At 43.6% G+C, this 21,290-nt stretch overlaps 1 protein-coding gene across 1 annotated transcript; it reads right to left on the bottom strand.

The window, feature by feature from the left end:
• Positions 1-1,572: 1,572 nt before the first annotated feature.
• LOC142596491 (DDB1- and CUL4-associated factor 12-like) lies at positions 1,573-17,362 on the bottom strand. The gene is made up of 9 exons (XM_075725614.1): positions 17,291-17,362; positions 16,249-16,503; positions 10,023-10,229; positions 8,686-8,746; positions 7,647-7,840; positions 6,467-6,532; positions 5,596-5,758; positions 2,508-2,692; positions 1,573-1,731 (listed from the first exon to the last, which is right to left on the bottom strand). Exons 1-9 carry the CDS (start codon positions 17,360-17,362, stop codon positions 1,573-1,575), a joined length of 1,362 nt encoding a protein of 453 aa, XP_075581729.1.
• Positions 17,363-21,290: the final 3,928 nt, after the last annotated feature.

Below are 21,290 nucleotides of genomic sequence, written 5' to 3'. Positions count from 1 at the left end.
GATCTCCAGCAGAGACAGGAGAACAGAACATATCCCAGCCTTGTCTGTCTTCTCAGCTTCAGCCAACTGTCCATCTGGCACCAAAGCAGTGAGGTACAGGCACACTCTGCTCCATCAGCAAGAGGGGCAGGGGAAAGGCATTCATGCCAGCAGAGGACAGAGGCATCAGTAACAAGCCAAGAGTTTGGTGCCTGCCAAAAGGCTAGGAGGAGCACCCTGGAGTCCTGCATTTTAGCTGAGTATTAGGTAAGACCATCACCCTGGAATGCATACGCTTCACAGTTGGACCTGAAAGGCATTGGACCTGTTCTCCCCACCCAGACCCACATGAAGTTCAAGGGAGTTTGAGTGCAGAAGGGGATTGAGGAAAGACTGAGCATCTCCTATAGCAAGCAGGATGACAGCAGATGCTAGCATAACGTCAGCTAACAACAAGTTATCTTGCTACGTGGAAAGCTTCTAGCTTGCATTAGATGAGTCCGAGATGCACTCTTTAACCTTGGAAAAAAAAAAAAAACAAACAAAAACCAGTTTATTTATTCCATTGGCCTATTAGAGGAGATGGCCAACCAGAACAGCTAAAATGGGAAAAATTTTCACAGCCTGGGACAAAAAAGGTCCTGGGTTTTAGGCCGTTTATGAAGACCACATGAGCTACCGCAGCAGCATACTAAGGAACTTTGGCTCATCTGGAAAATGGATAGATTTAGCTCATTTTGAACAACAAAAATACTCATGTCCCTAGCCCCTATTTCCTCTTAGCACCTCTGCAGGCCCTCAATGTTATGTCACCCTGCAAAAGCCACACTGCAGAACAGCCTACACAAACTCCAGTTGTGCAAGCTGATACCTGGGACAGGCAAAGAAGGAACAGAAGATCAATTTTTGCTCCTGGCACTGCTGAAGACTACAATTCAAATACAAATGCACTTTTGAGAACTTCTGCACTTCTGCTGTTTGGACTTGATGGGCAATACCCCTGGGGAATCTGTCCCTGGGCTCCAATGAGTACAGCTTAAAATTACCGTATTCCTCTACGTATAGACAGTGTCATTAGACTTGTACTTTTAAAAAAAATAAGATCAACCTAGGCCAGGGCCAGGCTCTGCAGATAAAGTAGTAGCTTATCTCTTATAAATATTTTTAATAATTTTTAATTACAAGTAGTCCTCACTCCAGGTAATGTAACTGACACAAAGTACCTGCACACACGCAGCCCCTAGACTTTCACAGAAAGCCCAGGAGCAACCACTCTATAAGAAAGGAATCCTACCTCACAGCAAAGTAGGGGAGGGGGCACATGGCCAAGATAGCCTAAACGTGGGGGAAGAGTCATTTGGAGTAAATACAATAAAAAGGGATTTCAAAAACCCTTCATATAAAGAATCAAGAAGTTTAAAGCAAAAAATTGGTTCAAAAAGATGTACAAGACTGTTGGAGACCAACAGAAAACTCTGCCAAAAAGTAACTTGCATTTAAATCAAATCAATGGCATCACACAATTTTGTTGTTAAAAAAAGGGAAAGAAAAGTGGAAATCTGTGTAAAGATCAGCATTTATAAAGAGTTTTCATTAGCTCCAGAGACCAGCGTAATTCCCATGAAGTCCTGATGGAAGGGGGCCTCCTGCCACAAAGAGTTTTGTTCCAGATGAGTCGTAGCAGTGGGTGTAAACAGCATTTGGGAAGAAATTTATGTCAGAGAAATAATTCCTCCAGGTTTCATCATGATTCTGTTAAAGGAAAGTTTAGATTGTTATTGTTGCCAAACCCAAAACCTTGTTGCACAAAAGCAGAAGGTAGCTTCCAGAGCCTAAAAAGGGATCTCTTCTGTTAATACTCCCTGAAGCTTCAGCAGATCAACTTGAAGATACCAGAGTTGTCCTGAAGCTTTTTCTGAGGACATTTGGGCCAAACATTGGAGGGGGGGAAGGTGAAGGGTAGGGAAGATATCAAGTTTCATTAGTTTTTAAAGTTATATCACAATGATACAAAAGATAAGAGAGAGAAGACAAAGCCATTACCTGCTTTATGACAACATACAGGAAATTGAACTCAATTGCTTGCCATGGCATTACCTCAGGAAGCCACAGTTTCCAAAATTGCACACAATTAAATTAAATCTCTCTTACTTTGAGTACCACATTAGAGTAGCATGTTTTTGAAGGAAGACAATGTATTTTGTGTTTGAGGTTCTGAAAACTAAAAGTTAGATTACATTTGAAAATATAAAGATATAAAATCTAGTTCATTTATGAATCAGTGCATAAGAAAAGTAGTCAGTATGCCTTACACTCAAGCAACCAACCATTCAATACCCTTTAATAAAGCTTTTGTAGAAAGCAATTCTGCAGCACTTCTTGCTTTTCATGATTACAGTTATTGGTTATGTGATCACTGTTTTACTGGGACGCATTTCATACAATAGCTCCCATTACTACAAAAAGAACCAGTTCAAGCCCTACAGCAATCCTGTGTAAAAGGTTTCCTACTGCTGCAAGCTACTCACCAGCCAGCCTTTCCCAGTCGTCAACTTCAAAATTTCACTTCCTCCTAATTTCTGCTTCTGTCCATAGCAGGCACGTGGGGGCTTTTCATCCAGGAACCTCTGGGCTCTGATATCATAAAACAATAAGGAACCTTGCCCTGTCCCCACTGTGATGATGTGCTCATAGAAGCTCACCGATCTAATACCTGTCAAACAGAGAAGGGACATACAGCGCAGTAAGGAAGATGGATGCTTTGGCTCTGCAGTGCTGCTGCTTGATGTCTAGTATTTTGTTTAAGAGGAACTACCTACTGGTATTCTCCACAACACATAAGTTTCCCCACTGCTATGGAGCAGTGCAGATAAATCCCATTGATACTATTGAAACAGCAGCTTCAATTACACGTACTACTTCCCTTCTCCGAGGCCATCAGCTACACTGATGGTGCATAGTAAGAAGCTTCATTCTCAGCAGGCCCCAGCTCTGCCAGATAAGCAAAGATCATAAACCATTTAGGATCAAGAGCAGCTTTGTTCTGTCTGCCATGAGCCTCTAAGTGAACACACCATGAGCAAGTACATGGCAGCAGAGGAAAGAACATCACATTGGTTTCCTCCATGAGCTCACACCCTACCTAGCTACCTGCCAAGCTGCAATAAGTGACTATGTGAGAAAAATTACTGTCCCAGCTGCCACCAAGTGCATTTTGCTGATCAACAGCCTAGTTGTAGGCAAGTATAACCATAATAATCACTAGTCACCTTGCTGCTAAGATAGATCAGGCTCTTAAATAATTTTGAAGCTATCCCTGATCAAATATTCTCACACAAGCACACCTTATTCTTTGTAGCTAGCACTTTTAGCACTTCACCCAGCAATGAAAACGGACTAAGAATCCTACAACCCAAGCACCACCATATTACACCAGCACATGGGAAGCTACAACAAGTTTCCAGTCCAAACAAAACATTCTAGCACAATTCAGTTACACCATTAGATTGAATAAAAGGAGTACATTTTGTTTTCACAAAATCTAAATCTGAAGCCTCAGCTAAACAAGGATCCCTTGGAAATAGTCTTGGGGAGATTCTGTATGTAGGAGTTTGCAATTTGCAAAATATCCTGTCATCTCATCTCTATTTATTGTGCAAAAGGTTTGTTCTGTGTAAGCACTCTACCCCAAACAACTCTTTACATAGATTAAACCCCGCCACATCTATGCTTTTTCTTCCTGCACAACATGACACCAGGTTATAAACTCTAGGGCTTTTTAAGCCCTCTTTAAAGTACCACTGAATTACAGCCTAAAAAAAGCATTCAAACAGGAGGGGAAGAGTGAGTTATGCCAGATACATCCACATGCCAACTGCTGTCACCATACCAAGTGGGACTGAACGTCACAAAACTTGTAACATACTGGAATACACCCAGCAGTATACATGACAGCAGACATCCCAGAGGTGCTGTCTTGTGCACCTGGCAGAGCATGGGAAGCTGAAAAAGTCCTTGACTAGCGTAAGTACTACTTAGCAACAACTAAAACATCAGTGTATTGTCAACCTTATTCTCAAACTAAATCCAAAACACAGCACTATACCAGCTACTACTCTATCCCAGCTGAAACCAGGACACATGGTTCAGCAGGTGCATTTGGAAGCTGAAAGCACATTCAGGTAACACTTCAAAGCACTTAAAAGTCAACCCAGATTTTAGTCTGCAAATCAATAAACAGCCTACTTTCTAGAGGTGCTGCACCGCTCTATTGATCTCACTGGGACTTGGAAAGTTGAAACACTTGGTATCTTGGGAATTAATATTACTTAAGTGCCTCCACCACCATGCAAAAGAAAAAGATCCACCTACTATGCAGAACAGTAAACAGCATTGAACAAAGGCTTTCTCCAGACATGAACTAGTACCCCAGAGATACTACCTTCACATAGATCATCCCCCCAGCAGGGACGATCACATACTTAAGGCAGAAGCTTTCAGCCACCAGCCACCACTGGGCACCACACTCCAGTGTCTTGGTATTTCTTCCCTACGATACTGAAGGGTGACAGCATCAGGACCTCCACAGAGCCCTCACTGACAGTGGGTCAGGACAAGGGCTGTTGCTGGTAAGATGTTCCGGTGACAACATGAGCTGGTGAAGCACCTTTTCTCATATTATAGAAACTTCTCCCGTATCTGAAAGAAGCAGACCCTGACATTTATCTAGACAGCACTGTTCAAACTCCAGTAGCCACATAAATAAAACTTTCCTAATCCTTGCCTACATGCATTCTCTTTTGATAACTTGCCCAATGAAGAGATGGATGCCTAGAGCCAAGCTAAATAAGGACTGCAACTTATTAGTCTGGGATTAATATGGTTTAAAATGGGCATCACAGCACAGTGCATTCTCATGCTTGAAAATAAAGGGTATGGGAAGAAGCTTATGGGACCAAGCACCCTGCAAGCCTGCACGCTTGGCCCTGATGTAAGGTTCAATTGGACATACTGCATCCATATCAGAAAAGGAAAACAGCACTTAAATCTGCAAACTTTTTTTTTTTTTTTTTTTAAGAGTGAGCTTTTGTATATTTAAAACAAATAAACACACATTGAAAATTAAGAGTCTCACTCATGGCTTTAAAATTACAAAGCAAGCATTCACTCACAGCGCACACTCCCAATATGATAGCACAGAGCAGACAACATGCTTTTTTTCTGTTCCCAGAGAAAAATGCAAGAATATACAGTATTAATAGTGGTACGAAGACTGGATTTGCTTTGAGATGAAGTAAAACAGAATAAGAGACAGTAAAAAATAAGTAGAAGTAAAATACACACTTTTAAAAGTTCAGTGATATTTGGATGGTGTACAATTTAGTTGATCATAAAAGCACTAATGTTGTCTATCATTAGATTTCAGAGTTGCTTTTAAGTTTGGTTTGTTGGTTACTCAAGGAATACCATCATAAAAGCAAAACCTATATATATTGTTAATGATTTAGTTCATCACATGAAAAACCCTTCCTATTTATTAAAAGCTTATCTTACTGCAGTCTTAATAACTACTTCTGCAAGCAAACCATTTGAAGTACCCTTTGACAAGTTTCTTACCACTGCCTCGTTCTTTGGAACAGACGGATTTAACATTGTGAGAAGGCTGCCTGGGATCCAGGAAGGAGACATGTGCCTGTGATCCTACTGCGTACACTGACCACTCCTGACCATAAGCCAAACACACGTTCTCCCTGCAGTATGGCAACTTTGTAGAAAGTAACTGGAAACAGAAGAAAAAAATCAACACATTATGAGAAAAGAGCAAAATGTTAATAGAACAATTCTGTAAGCTATGTTCAAGGAAGTTGCAGTGAAAAAAAAACCAAAGTGCAGCTAAAAAATAAAGTTTGGCACAACAATAGAACTTTAAGAGAAAAGCAACAGTCTGACCCAGAGGAAAAAAAACCGAAGGAGATTGGATGCCTTATCCGAACCTAACCGAGATGATAAAGGCTGAAGCCAAGTATTATGCAAAGAACAATGGACATTTTGGTAAATTGTTTTACATCTTTCTAAGCTGCTGTTATTTCTTCAGCAAGTGTACACAGACATCAGCTCTCAGCTGAAAAAGCTTACCTCATACACTAGCATAGATATTTCTGGGTTTGATCTGCAATTACACTTTAAGTGCAACTTCCTTTATGAACACTACTATCAAGTATCCATCATACTGTATAGAACGGTTCACTTCAACTCACCCAGAACTGGCAGAAAGTTAAGAGCACTTCCCACCCTCCAAAATAAGGGGAGTGGGGAGTTTCTCTCCCAAAGTTCTAATTTTTAGGACATTTCATTTTACATAAAGCTTTTAAGTGTTTTACAAACACTGCTGCTCTTTCTTCAAACATTTAAAGGAGACAAAGAATAGATAACAGCCTTAACTGCTAGGCAATTTTTGAGATTTTTATACCAACAAACAGAAAAGCACCTTTGATAGTGTGTGCTCTGCTTTCCAAAGATGAAAATACCCATCTAGGGACACAGCTCCCAGCTCCTATTAAAAAAAAAAAAAAAAAAAAAAGAAGAGTTAGTTTCTGTATTATAGATGTCCTTACAAACTCACACTCTCTACTAGGCAGGCTGCATACTCCAGATTGAACTTATCCATAATTCTGTATATGCTTATCAAGATAAATTTTCATTTTATATCAATCTTGATAGAACACAATATAGCACAAAGGTGCCAGACAGAGTAAGAATTAATAAAACAGTAATAACCAAAAATAACTTTCAAAAGTATAGATCTTGTTAGACAACCAAATAATGAATTATTAGACAGTACAAGCTGGGGTTAGCAATTCTCTACAGCAGCTCCCACACTGATTCTGACCCTGAAGTAAACATTTCTTTCCAAGCACTACTCTACCGAAAAAGCTACACGAAGTCTCCATCACAGAGGAGCAATTAACAGCTATAGTGAAAAATAAAGCCTGCAGGAGGACCATGCTTCTGATAGCACACCTGCCTTCACTTCAGACCTTCTCTGTTCTTTGAGGGCAGAAAGAAAAGTAGTGGGGGATGAATTGCTACTCCCACTTGCCCCAGTACAATTAATCTCTAGTAATAACAAGAGATCAGCATGGGGGAGGTTAACATTTACTGTTTGACAAACACCAACAAAACAACACCAAAGCAAGCACCGGTGCCCGTCCTGTGTGTCAGTCACCTCGCTTGCTGAGCAATCCAGTAACGATTCAGCCATCAAAACAGCAACTGCCTGAATGTTAGCTGGTCTTCTCAAAAGGTGAAGGACAGCAGCAAGAGCACTCAAGAGCAGGATTCAAGCTGCAAGAGGTGTTTTGGTGCTTTATCTGCTTCTTGTAAACATTCCCAATCTGCCCCCTTCAGGGTGCAAGTCTAAAATCAAACCCACAGGAAAACTGTTCCTTCTGAAAACATATGATTCCCCCCCGACTTCTCCAAGCACTTGGGGCAGAAGCAGACATAGCAGATAAAGACAATTATCTCATATGAGAAAGATGCAAAAGGATCAGGGAAAAGAATATTAGGTTGCTTCTCCAGTATATTTTATTTAGATTACTTTTTTCTTTTTCTAATACATATGGACAGTTTTAAGACTTCTCAACTGTCTTGCTTATCTTACTGACCTTGTTCTTACTGTTGAAAGCCAATGCTCGGACTTTGCAGTTGTCAGGATTAGTGTTCTCCTTGGGGATATCCTTCAGAGCCCTGTGCGTTATGTGGGCATAGACGGGAACTTGAGAGAGATTGTGCCTGGCATCGCTTTTGGACAACACATCCTCTGTGACTTCCCAGAGACCCATCGAACCATCCCGGGAACCTGAATGTTTTTAATGCAGATATTTGGGTTGGAGAGTTGCAATGATCAACTTTTATATTAAATTCAAAAATCAAACTCCAGGATTAGCTTTTTGTTTTTTGAAAAAAAAAAAAAATTAGTGAACTAACAATTCAAGTATTTGATTTTTATACGAGACTGTTATGATTTTCTGTCACCTGCAGTTTGACACCTCCCTGTATGGAATACTACACCCTGTCAGCACAGACAGACAGTAAACTACTACATTAATGCAACAGCATATTAGTGTTGCTGCCTTTACCCAAGTTAAGTAATACTTTAGGAAGTTACACTGATTATCCAACTAGTTACTAAAAAGTCAGTAACTGACCTTTTCTATTACAGCCTGATGTATTAACTGCCATAGTATGTGTGCGCATATATACACACACACACACAACTTCACTGATAGCTTGATATAAAAAACTGAGTTTTCATTAATCAGTCTTTCATAGGATTTCAGGAAATTGATACTGCTCTGCTGTATTCCAAAGTTATTAACTGATAACCAACATCCCTCTTGAAATTCTTCTTCTTGTGTGGATTCCTTCCCTTTAACTCACTGTGTTTAGACACCCTCTCATGGCAACATCTACTGTAAAGACAGTGACATTCCCTCTAATACTAGAAAAAAGAAAAATCAAATCTAGACCAGGGCCCTACAAATAAAACAAAGCAAAGCACTGTACTAAGACCAAGAATGGTTGAAATAGTCAAAGTAGTTCCAAGTAGTTTCAAATGCCTTGATAAAGGTGCTTCCTTAAGACCTATCAAGTACTGTACATCAGTATAAAGTTTGGGGAAAAAGAATTAAAAACTGATTTTACCAGAAACAGCCATAGTATCACTGATCCATGCAATTGAAAATATCCAATCCTTATGTCCATCCTAAAAGAAAAAAAGACAGATTTTCTGTGCCATTATATTCTAGAGTGGTCTCAAAGCAGACAAGTATTCTTCACTTTGATTTTTTTTTTTTTTTTTTAGTACAAACTCAGAAGGACAGACCTACGCTAAAAACATACAGATAAGATTCCAGTATCAAGCTGGAACAGTTTAAGTACCTAACAGTAATTTTAACTTTCTTTTATTTTGAAGTGTATAGTTAATAGAGAGCAATTAGGTGATGGAAAAACAGGTCTCTGACCAAGGACAAATTGATCTCAGTTCTAAGGACTTGGATTTTCCATTTTGAAAGCAGCATTCTTTACTTCTGTAAAGTAGCTACATACTTTTATTTCCTCAAATGCACATCCCTACTATAAAAAGTAACCAAAACATTATGTTTACAATGTATGACCTACAGATTATTTTTTCAAGACTATTATTTCAAGAATCTTTTCTTTAGCATGTGAGAAACCTGTGGGAAAAAAAAGACCATAAGGCTCTAGTTCTGTTTGAAAAGCTGCAGTCACAGCAGCACACAAATGAATAAAAAGTCATACAAATCTTCAGAGCTGAGCCTTTCTGCAGCTGGTTATCTGCTACTGCAGAAACTCTGACCTGACCTCTGCTGCTGTAGTTAACGCCTATGTGAAGTCCTGAATCAAAAAGGAGAAACGAGAGAGAAGTGCTTACAGGACACCACTATACTCATTTCAGCCTTTTTCTTTTTAAGACTGGCTATTTTAAAGCAGCCTCATGATGTTTCAGAAATATAAGCAATACCAGAGTCTATCAAACTGCCATAAGCTACTGGGTTAGAACTAATCCTCAAAGCCAAGTTCCGCCTCTGGAATAATACATACATAAGCTGCACTGGAGAAGAGGAAAATCTGAACAGCTTGTATCATCTTTTCAATTTCTCAAAAGAGTTTTTTCCACTAAAACTAGTTTCAGAGGTCATCACCACAATTAGACTTTAACAGTTAAGATTTTGTTACATTTTCAGTGCTTAAAAGTAATCTGAAGTAGACCTGAATGAGGGTGAGGAAGAAGAAATCTGACTCAGAACCCTGAGAATCATCTCACATGTTTGTGTACTCACTCATATTTAAGATATCTTGTCAAAAAAGACAACTTAATCAGGAATTTTTTCAAGCTTTCAGAAATTCACTCTCTACTACAAGACTCCCAAATCTTAACCTTGCTCTGACCTTGTGCACTTCAAAGTGGTAATTCTTGCAAGTGACAGAATAAACTTTCCCCAAGTACTCCCACTTACATCTCCCACACAGACAGGATCCAGTGTAGGCAGACGATAAATTGCAAGACTGTTGGGGTTGTCTCCACCTGTGGCCAGAAGGGTCCTCGATGGGTTGAGCTCAATGGCATGAATACCACAACCCTGCTGGTTCACCACGCTGGGTTCACGATCTTTCAGAATAGGAATCTTGGTAATTTGACCAGTCTGCACATCTACTACAAATAACTGGGGAACAAAGCAGATGTAAGTCATTATCAAACAGATAAGAAAAACAAGATGGTCAAATATCCTCCCTGTTTTGAGCTGACATTCTTTTAAAGTCAGAATCCACAAATGCCACAAGTATGGCTGAAGAATGCATAAATTCCTTCTTAACACAACTAAACTAACTTACAGTGGGTTTTATTTTAATCATCCCATTTGGTTTTCACAGCAATGGAAGAGAGAAATTTGTCATGGGAGGTTTCCCATTTAACAAAACCCTTGAATCTAAAACTCTTTCCCCTGTTCAATACAGTGACAAAACAATATTGTTTTCCAGTTTCCCTGTATGACAGTGAGAGAGACCCACCTCAAAACAGCCAGTAAGGACCAGGGGGCTTAGCACAAGTCTCCTGCCTCCCAGATAAGATACTTACCATTAAGTTTTGGCTTTAACAAACTGACACTTTGTAAATTTATATAATTGGAGTTTATTTTCTGGTGATACACAGAGAATAGTAACTATAGTACTGCCAGCGCAAACATCTAAAAAAAGGTATCTAGCTACATATCTCATCCTGCAAAAAGACTAGAAGTTGGAGCTCTATGTCACTGTCCCCTTGGCAGAAAACTCAGTTAAAGCCTTACAGCTCTTCAAACATACATCATTATACCCAGAGTTATGTCAGTTCAAACATATACAACCACAGGGCTACAATCTAAACCAGAACAAAGGTTTACATCGCCTGCCAAAGTGCACTTTCATTTGGGAGGCTCTTGTGCTGGATCCTTTCACAGGTATTGCTCAGAGCACAGCTGCACTAACAGTCAAATAGATATAACAGAGGGGACAGTCCTGTGAGGGAACATGAGTGAAGCAAGGAAATGGAGGATCTGAAGCTGACTTGGCATTAAGGAAAGTGATGTAGAATCACAGCCCAGGATTATAATTAAATTCCATCCTCCCCCCCTTAAGTTTGTTCCTTCTATAACCAAAGCTTGGTGTCATCTGCAAACTTGCTGAGGGTGCACTCGATCCCACTATGTCATTGATGAAGGTATTAAACAGCACCGGTCCCAGTACAGACCCCTGAGGGACTCCACTTGTCACCGGTCTCCATGTGGACATCGAGCCATTGACCACGACCCTCCGGATGTGACCATCCAGCCAATTCCTTATCCACCAAACAGTCCACCCATCAAACCCATATCTCCCCAATTTAGAGAGAAGGATGTTGTGGGGGACTGTGTTGAACACATTACAGAAGTCCAGAGAGAGATGACATCTGTTGCTCTTCCCTTGTCCACTGATGCAGTCACTCCTTCACAGAAAGCCACTAGGTTGGTCAGGCAGGACTTGCCCTTGGTGAATCCGTGCTGGCTGTCTCGAATCACCTCCTTCTCTTCCATGTGCTTGAGCATAGCTTCTAGGAGGATCTGTTCCATGATCTTCCCAGGCACAGAGGTGAGGCTTGACAGGTCGGTATTTCCAGGGTCCTCCTTTCTTCCCTTTTTAAAAATGGGCACAACATTCCCCTTCTTCCAGTCCCCAGGGACTTCACCTGACTGCCATGACTTTTCAAATATCATGGAGAGTGGCTTGGCAACTACATCAGCCAATTCCCTCAGGACTCTGGGATGCATCTCATCTGGTCCCATAGGCTTGTGTACATTGAGGTTCCTCAGGTGGTCTCGAACCTGATCTTCCCTTACAGTGGGAGGGGCTTTACCCCCCTGGTCCCCATCTTGCGGTCCCTCCCCTATCCTCCCTCCTTCCAGCAGAAATGCCCAATTCCCTCCCCTATCCTCCTTCAACTACTGAAAAAAAACCAAACAACACAAAATCAACAGTTAAGTACCTAAGATTAAGGCTTGCAAGTGTCATCTGCAGGTCCTAAAGCGGGCACCAGAAGTGCCAATTAGGAAAACACATCCACACCTCAGGATGTCCACAGACTCAGGAAAATTGTGCTTCAGCTCTAAGAGATTCATACTTTGAAGAGCATCTCAACAGGTATGAGGACTGAAATTAAAAACCCTTCATATTCTCCAGTGACACCAGTGTCATACATCTGTGTTTGATACTAGGTTAATAAAGACTTACTCTAATGCAAAATGCCTTTAGCTAAACTCTTAACTAATTGGGCTGAAAAGGTAAAGAACTTAGAAACACACAATGCTGAAGCATCAGACCCTCACACTTCTGCCCTGGACCTTCAACCTCAACATCATTTTCCTATAACAAGTTTCCAAATTAAGATATTCTCAGAAGCAGCAATAGGACATATTTCTTGCAGTGCTTTCATCTGCTCATACCCCACTCTAATCCATCGTCAGTCCTTGAATTGCTTTGTCATTTCCTCACTTTTCCAGTTGCATAGTATTACTGTAACCAGAACAGCAACTGCTCTTAGGGCAAGAAATTTCACAGTTAAGGGACTGACTTTGTAGTTTTAGCTGTAAAGTTTTAAGCAGTAACTTCTCCCCTTGCTTGTTAAGGAACTTGGCACACTGTGGGTAGTTTAAAAAGAACCACCACCACCCTATAATGAAATAAGCAAGCACTGTCTGTGCATGCTAGGACTCTTGCATCACCTGGAGCAGGACAGGAAGCCAGCAGCTCACACTTGCAAGCTACACCACTGATGGCCAAGAAATCTTCCCTGTAAGTCCAGCAAACAGAAGCTAAGAGAAGCCAAACAGTTGTTAGACACTTCTAAAGCCAAAAAGGGAGAAACATTAAGAAACAAGATAGGCATCCAGATAAGTATGCAAAAAAAAGTTAATACCCTTTTAAGAGTTTTAAAGACGCTACAGTAAATAAAGTACAAAATATCTGACTGCTTTTAAACAAGTGCAGCCAAAACCACAGCATACAATGACAGAAATCCAAAGAAAAAACAGAAATTGGCCTGCTTCCAAGCAAACTGCTACCTTCACTGTTCTTGAAATAAGTACATCTGCAAATAACTCCAAAGCAGCCTGGCCTCTAAGAGTCCTGACAAAGTCCTGATAGCTGAACTATACATTTATTTTTTTTCTTTATCTCAAGCAGGAATAAGAACTTCTTTTCCAGCTACTCATTATATAGAAACTAAAAACCAGCCACAAAGACTTTTCCTGGATGCAGTGAACCCCCACCAACCTCCAAACAGTGAGCTGTGCACATTTGTCCCTTGATTTTAAGCTTTGCACATAATCCCGTTCTTCCTGCTAGTAAAACATATGCATATCAGCCATTAGCATGCCAAATAACTTGACATCCAGGATTTACCAAGCCAGGATTGCTTTGACCATCTGCCAGAAGTCTAAGGACCACACTTCATCTGTGAGAAATGGAGCAGACTCAGCTATCATGTTCTCTGCAGGACAACCTTGTTATAACAAGGAAACAGGCTGGATGACATGACAGAGAGAAATTAATCTTCCCCTTTTTTTTTTTTTTAAAAAGCAGTTCAGAGGTATAGCTTGCAACAGTGCTATCACTCAAGGATCAAGGCAGACAGGCATGGCTAGGTACTACAGTTGTCACAGCTGTGAATCTTTATGATCTGGCCCTACTCTTCACACCCCATGAGATTACTAGCTTATTTTTCTTTCAGCTTTCAGAAGTGGCGAGAAGTCATTTTGGCAAATGGCTCCTATACAATTACTATGTGGCTGTCCCCTTTTCAAACTGCTTACAATCAAGAAACTGCCCCACTTCATTAACTAAGGAACTTCATTAATCAACTTGCCAAAAGTAAAGATTGTGGCAGGGAATCGAGTATCTGAGGACCAGAGTCTGAACTGCAAAATCCATCCTTCTCTTATATACAATACTGAGAGCAGAACAGTTTGCCAGGCTCTTCCATCAAGTCTACTTCCATTTTTTGACCTGCCTTTTAGAGACAACAGTTTGGGGGGGGGGGGGGGGGGGGGGGGGGGAGTTACCATAAATGTAAGTGCCCTTCCCACGCATCATTAACAGAAAGCATTGACTTTATACAGCAAGATTATGAAATGCCATTTCAAGGCAGCACATAGACTCTCTCATGTCCTCCGCTGCTGCCCCTGCACACAGAACAGCAGATGAACAGGCAGCCCTATCTTTTAGTTGATCGTTCAAATCAATTGGAACAAAGGATGCCACCCTGAACTACAGCATGTTTTTATTACACCAGGATCCACTGGAGAACAATACAATTATTACACAATCATACCCAGGAATATTTTCAAGGATAAAAAGTTACCCCAAATAATTAAACAAGTTATAATCCTCATTAAAAATGAGCAGTTGACAGAGTTCCATATTCTCTTCAGTGTTTATAGTGACTAGTACTGTCAAGTGACTGAAAGCAAACCTACTTCTCTATGACAAGAGTGTACTTTTGTTTTGTTATTAAAAATAGTGAATCCTTCTGGCACAGCATAGCCAAGGGCAATTTATAAATTAAATGCTAAAAGCTCTCAGTGGCACATTCAAGCTTTGATTAAAATAACTACTATGGTTTATATTTTTCTGTTGCATTAACTTTAATTACGTGCAACTCCAATGCAACAAACCCCATTAAAGTCAACCAAGTTGGTTTAGATTTACTCCCAACTTAAATGCCACAACTTCAGCGTATGAGAATCAGCAAAGGAATTCTTTATTAGTTTGCTTACTCAGGAGATGAGAGAGAAAATTTTATAATTAGAGTGTAGAGTTTAACACTCGACTTGTTCAAATGTGAACACAAAGCAACCAAGCTAAAGCTATTACAGTATTCATAATTCATATAATATACAATCTTTCACAGTGCTGAAATGACTCTTTTGTAATCGTTATGTTTTGCTTAAGAAAAGACCAAGGTCCATTTGTAACCTTAAGTCTAGCTGTGGAAGCATACACTTCATTGCAGCGTACGCAGCGGGAACAACAATACGGATGAATCCCTCTTCAGTTCTGTGATTGTTTGGGACCAAACAATTTTCTGCTAGGTTGCATTAACAATGCACTTGCCCATTTATCTTTGCTGTAGTGGCGCTGGAACTACAGAAGTTACAGAACACAGCAAAATTGTTGCAGCTCTATAAAACATGCAGTCATCTTGCTAGAACAAGCAAGATTTTCGAGAGCTTGTGTTTCAACAGGAGTTTGTCTCCTGTAAGCCGTTCCACAAACAGTGCTGGCTGCTGACTGGCCACCGAGGCGATGAACACACATGGAAAAAGGCAGACAGATTCTATTTCAGGCTTATTCCTGTTAAAAGATTGTTTTGTTTATACAGCTAGGCCTTGCTTCTTAAGAGCTACTGCATGAAAACCTCCTGCTGTGTAACTATGAATAATAACAGAACATCTGAAATGAAAAAAAAAAACCAAAACACCCAAACCCACCATCCCTTGCAAGTGAGATCACTGAGCACAGCTTCTGCGCAAAAAAAAAAAAATCTTAAGGCAAAGAAACAATCACACCAACTGATATACTTTGAGGTTTAAGAGCTGCTTGATCTATACATTCCTTACAACACTCAATTCATTTCTGTGGCACTAACCAACTTGCAAAGAACAAATTTGGGATTTTGCACTAATTCAATCAGAACTTCATACATTAAATTGCAGTACAGAACCATACATAAAACCAAATCGTATAAGACTGAGCATAATGGAAAAAAAAGTCTTACTAGCAGCTTCTGCCAGGCATGTTAGCTACCATTTAGCAAAGCTAGCAGTGTTCATTAGCTTTGCATTTGCAGGACAAGAAGATCCAACCCCATTGTTGCTCTCCATCCCACAAACAGATGTAAATCACTCTGTGCAGATTAGATAGATGCTGCATCAAGGTACAGGCCTTGCATTCAGGTTTCCAGCCATCTCCACAGTGCCATATTTTCAGATAAGAATGGGTGATCATTAAGCATTACCTTGGTTCAAAATTAATTGTGCATGATTTTGACTCCGCTCCTAATTACTTCCTAATATTTTCCTTAGCAGTCTGCATACTTCAATTACAGTAAGCATCATTTAGGGGTGGGGTGGAATAATTAACAGAGGGAAAAGGAAGAGAGGTGGCACTTACTGTGTTGCATTTTGTCCCACACACCACTTGTCGGTGGTTCAGCCACTGGGAGGCAAACACTTTATTAAGGGTTCCGAGGCGAAATTCTCTCTCCTTCAGGAGGCTGGGAAGCTGCTGGGCCACGTATCCGTGCAACAGGCGGTGATAGCTGGACTCATTCTGCATCCGGACCTCTCTACCTTTCAGGTAGTACACCAGAGACCTTTTCACCGGGGGGAGTCTTTTCCTTTTGTGAACCGAGTGATCCCACCCATACTATGGAAAAGAAGCATGGAAATTAGATAAAGCAACTGGAACAAACTTAAGACACAACCCTTCTAAATTCAAAGATATTCTCAGCAGAATACTGAAGTCTTCTAAACTACCCAGGGAATACAATACACGAAGATTAACTCGGAAACGCTGATACAGCCTTCAGCAACATAAAATTAAACATAAATATTTGCAAAAGGAGTAACACCGCCATGATATTAAAACCAGTCTGCGCCGGTTCGGCCCCGTTGAGACACCAGATGCTTATAGAAACAAGAGGGAACGGAGAAGCGCGTTAAATAGACAAGGGCAGCCCCGACAGCCCCCGGCCGTGAGCTGGGCGGGTTTGGGGGTGACACCGCGGGGGCCGCCCGATACCGACCGTGCCGTTCACCGGCCTCCTCCGGCCCGGCCTGGGGCGGCCCCGCAGCATAGCTCGGCCCGGGGGCGGCGGGGACCCGGCGGTTGGGGCCGAACGGCTGAACCTAACGGGGGCAGCGCCGGGCGGGGCTGGGGGCGGCAGGAACCTGGGAGAGCCCCCAGCGCCACCGGGGCAGGGAGTGTGGGCTGCCTACTGTATCGCACTGAGACATCCCCCACCACTGAGGCCGAGACTACTCCTCCCCACCCCCCCAGGACACCTTCCGCCAGGCACCGGAATCCCCCCGCCTTCCTTCCCCGCCCCAACCAGGCACCGGGACACAGCAACCCCCGGTCGGGGTCACCCCTCTCCCCGGACACCGACACATACCCCCCTCACCATACACCCGTTCCCGCCCCCCCGGCTTACCTGCTCCCCCTGGAGCCCCCCGGCAGCAGCCGCCGCCGCTTTCCGCTTCCTGTTAACTGTTTTCCGGGCCATAGGAAGAAGAAGAAGAGGAGGAGGAGGAGGAGGAGGAGGAGAGGCTGAGAGCCCGACCCGGGCCCCACATGGAGCAAGAGAGGGAAGGCAGCCGCCAGGAGACGGGGCATATAAATGCGGGAAGCCGGACCCAGTCACTGTCTCCGCCGCAGGCCCCACCGACCGCGCTTCACGACATTTTCCCCGGGACTTTTTTACGACAGTCGCATCACGCCTTTGCGGTGGCTCCCCCACCCCGCCCGAGAGCCTCGTTTCCTAGCAACCGGAGGAGGCAGGGCGGTGAGCTGGCCCGCCCCCTTTGCGGTTGCCAGGCAGTGTGGCCCCGTCGGGGGTGGGACGGCGTCCCCTGGCGGCGGCGGCGGAGGGTCGGCGGGGCTCGGGGTGAAGCTTCCCCGCTGCCCTGCATGGATCGGTGGGGCTGGCTGGCGGCCTCCCCGGGCCCCGTCAATTTAAGCATAGGAGAGGCGCAGGCTAGAGCTTGCTTTCTTCATTTATTTTTGAGCAACCAAAGCTTGCTTGGCAATGCCTGGAGGGCAGGAAAGGGCGTTATTTTGGCAGCCCCACACCTGTGCTGCTCATCTGAGACAAAAAGCAACTATATCACAGTCCCGAGAGAGAGGAGGAGTGGGCTGATGCCACAGCGCTGGGGAGACATGGGAAGGGTACTCCGGCAGCTCAAGGCAGCAGAATACATGGGTTTGGTATCATCCACTGAGAGCCAGCCTATGAGAGTATTCCTGTTGATCGTAACATGCACAATTTATACTGAAGTTCACCTCTCTTGTGGGAAAACCTGACCGTGAGCATAAAACACCTCCTCCTCCCCTTCCACTGCAAGCCTGGAGGGGCTAATGCCTGGCACCGGCTTTGCTTTGCAAAACTTCATCCCGGGTTTCCCTTAGAAAGACCCTTTTAACTAGCAGACAGCTTGGCTTTATCCCCTGGCTTCTCTGAGTGAATACGAGGGTCTGGTGCACATTGCTTGGTGCATGATGAGGCTCTTAGTCAAACTTTGAGGTGCTCTATTCCACCAGGAAACTCCCTTATTGTAGGGGAATTAAAGGGTATATAGAATATTTGTATTTAATTATGCTGCTTTAAAACTGATGTGGATGGATGTGTGCTTTTCCTTATGTCCACATAGCTCATATGTAATTTTTCCTATACTTATAGAGGCAAAAATTAGAGTAACCCAAACCTAATGATCGCCATTTTGCAAGTGACATTGCAGAGGAAAGAAAAAGAGAGGAAAAGAGAGAAATGTGTGATGTGCAGGCAGACCACAAAAAAAGCCAGCTCTTGACCACCTGAAGTGCTCTGATGCCTCAAGTCACATGAAATGAGTAAACATACCATTTTCCCGATAAAGAAGGTATTTCTTTTATGCCATTTTTTTGTGTTTTCATCTAACAAACCTCAAAGACAAAGGTGCTGTGAAAAGCCAAACTGAAAAAAAATATAAAAGAACTTCATAGGCTTTCCAACTTCCCCTGAGGATAAAAAGCTCAAGGGATAATTCTAGTTTGGCTCGAATCCCCCTCTCCACATCCTCCCTCATTCATGCACAGCTGCTACCTGCATTTTGACCAAAACCCCTCCATTTCGGACCAAGGCCCTCTCAAAAGGCAGAAAGCCCGCTGCCAAAGCTGCTCTGCGGGGTGAGCACCGTGCTCCGGTGCATCCCAGCGGGAGTGCCCCCCCAGCCGGGCCGGGCGGGTGCACAGCCCCCGGTGAGTGGACAAGGGCAGGCGTCGAAGCGGCCATGGCCACTGAGGGAAGGGGCTGAGGCGTATAGGGCGAAATGCCCCCTCTGGGCCTGGCCTGTCGCTGTGCCCAGCTGGGAGAAGGGCAGGCCCGGAGCCGGGGACAGGCCCGGGCGCCACCTCCGCCCCGCCCCTCACAGAAAGAGGCGGGGCTCCCCGCCCTCGTCCCGCCCCTCTCCCCGCTGAAGTGACGTCACCGTGAGCACCTCCTGATTGGGCCGGCGGGGGCAGGTGATCTTGCGGCGTGACGCCAGTGTGTTGCTGGGGAGGCAAGGCAAAGCAAAGGGCAGGTAGACAAGATGGCGTCGTCCAGTTATGGGTCTGGAGATGGTGACGCGGCGCGCGTTTCGTAGGGGCGGGTGGTGAGCAGTGACCGCGGGGGCAGCTGGAGCCGTCAGGCGCTGCGCAGGTAACGAGCGGGTCGGTAGGGGCTGGGGGTGCTGGTCCCCCTTCTAGCGGGGCCTGGGCGGGGGGGTGCAGCCGGCCGCTCCCTGGGCTCAACTTTGACTCCGCTTCTCCTTGTCCGGGGCGAAGGACCCTCCGCGTCCCCGTCGTGATTCAGCAGATGTGAAGTGCTGGCGGGGCGGCTGCGGGGCCACTGACCTCCTCGGGGGGGCTCGCAGGTTGGGGGGCCGCTCCCCTGGCCGTGGAGGGGAGTGAGCCTGTGGGCGCTGCGTTAGCGTATAGTCTTGCTCCGCCTTCTTGGCGTCTCGCCACTGCTTGTGACGGTGCTGTTTAATGGAGGTGAGAACTTGCACGGTCAGTTCGGAGGGACGGAGCCCTGGCGCCCTGTCCTGGGCTGGACCCGGGGGGCAGAGGGCGGTTGGGCAGGTAGGGTGACGCCTTTCCCTACACTCTTCTGCTTTCTAGCAATTTTGGGGACTGCCTGAGTCAAGGGAATACCTTTCTGCTTAATAACCCTTGATGAATTTGCCTTCTAAGAGCTGACTGCTGTTGAAATCTGAGTAAATGGTTAGTGTCCGTGATATTCGGAAGTAAGTTCCTCCCCACAGTAATTAAATCTTCTGTGAAGAACCAAAGCATCTGCTTTTGGGGGGGGGGGGGGGGGGTGTCCGTGTGTGTGTCCGTGTGTGGTTTTTGTCAAGGCTGTCTTCAGGTAATTTGTTAATTTCTGGCTCTTGTGTTGTGAAAACTATAGTACTTATCTTCCCTATGCCACTTGTGACTTTAGTTTTCTACTGTATTCAGTCTTTGGTTGTGTCTTCTTGTAGGCTCTTCAGAGCCAAAATCTTGTTTACTTTGTGGATCGTAGCCCTCTGTATCTCTGTTTATGCTTATTACTATTACCTACTTCTGCATCTTTTCCAGTTAGCTGTTCTGCTTTTGAATGGGGAAGAGGATTGTATCTTTCCCTGCATTTGAGATGCAGATGTACCATGGATGTATCCCCTGGTGTAAGAATACTTCAGTTTTGTAGTTTCTAACTTCCTGATAACGCCTTGTGTCCTGTTTAGCTCAGTACTTACTAGAAGTAAAACATTTAACACTTTTATGAAGCTATTTAGTATAATTCAAGAACTGTCTTCCTGAGTTTTGATAGCTCAAAATCTACCACTCAAAAAAAAAAATAGTCTTACAGAAATCTTATGATGTTGATGCTGTCTTATTAGAATAGAGATAAGCACGTGGACTCTGGTACTTGGCTGTGTAACTAATATTGCTGCCATCCTGGATTCGGTAAAAATGTATTCATGTTGAATTTAAGTACTTCGAGGTGGATATTCCGAAATGACAAGTGAGTATTGCCAAATTAAGGAACAACTGAGTTGTGACTTGTGATGTAACTTCAGTGGCTGTGCTACTGATAGAAGGCATACTGCATCTCACAGCCTGTTATGGGGTTAAGAGGCTTTTGTGGGAGCTTGGTGGGGGGAATCTTACTCCAACTGTGATCTAAAGTGTTAAGGAAAAAGAGGAAGAGGTGGTACTGCAATTAGCTAGACCTCTTTCTCGCCTTCCTTACCTTATCATCCTCGGAGCATGCCCCTGTGCAGGCACTCCTGCAACTGCTGGCTTCCTAGGGCTGACCCTGGCATCTCTGCTCTGCAACAGCATTTTTCAGGGAAGAGAGAAAAAACTGTTTTGGCTGCCTCCTCTCCTTTTCTCCATACAGAACAAAGCTATGTGTGTAGCACTGTACTAGC

The sequence above is a fragment of the Pelecanus crispus genome, chromosome W (genome assembly GCF_030463565.1).
Source record: "Pelecanus crispus isolate bPelCri1 chromosome W, bPelCri1.pri, whole genome shotgun sequence".
Classification (NCBI taxonomy): domain Eukaryota; kingdom Metazoa; phylum Chordata; class Aves; order Pelecaniformes; family Pelecanidae; genus Pelecanus; species Pelecanus crispus.
Note: the sequence above shows the minus strand (reverse complement) of the source record. Positions and strands in the feature narration are given on the sequence as shown.

What these genes read in the sequence shown, in the direction of transcription:
- LOC142596491 (XM_075725614.1), bottom strand. Translation starts at nt 17,362, where the DNA reads ATGGCCCGGAAAACAGTTAACAGGAAGCGGAAAGCGGCGGCGGCTGCT. An exon ending in CTTTCAACAGTAAGAACAAG is followed by an intron (nt 6,533 to 7,646) that starts GTCAGTAAGATA and finishes TTTTTTTAATAG; the next exon opens with GAGCTGGGAGCTGTGTCCCT. An exon ending in CAGAGCACACACTATCAAAG is followed by an intron (nt 5,759 to 6,466) that starts GTGCTTTTCTGT and finishes TTCTGTTTCCAG; the next exon opens with TTACTTTCTACAAAGTTGCC.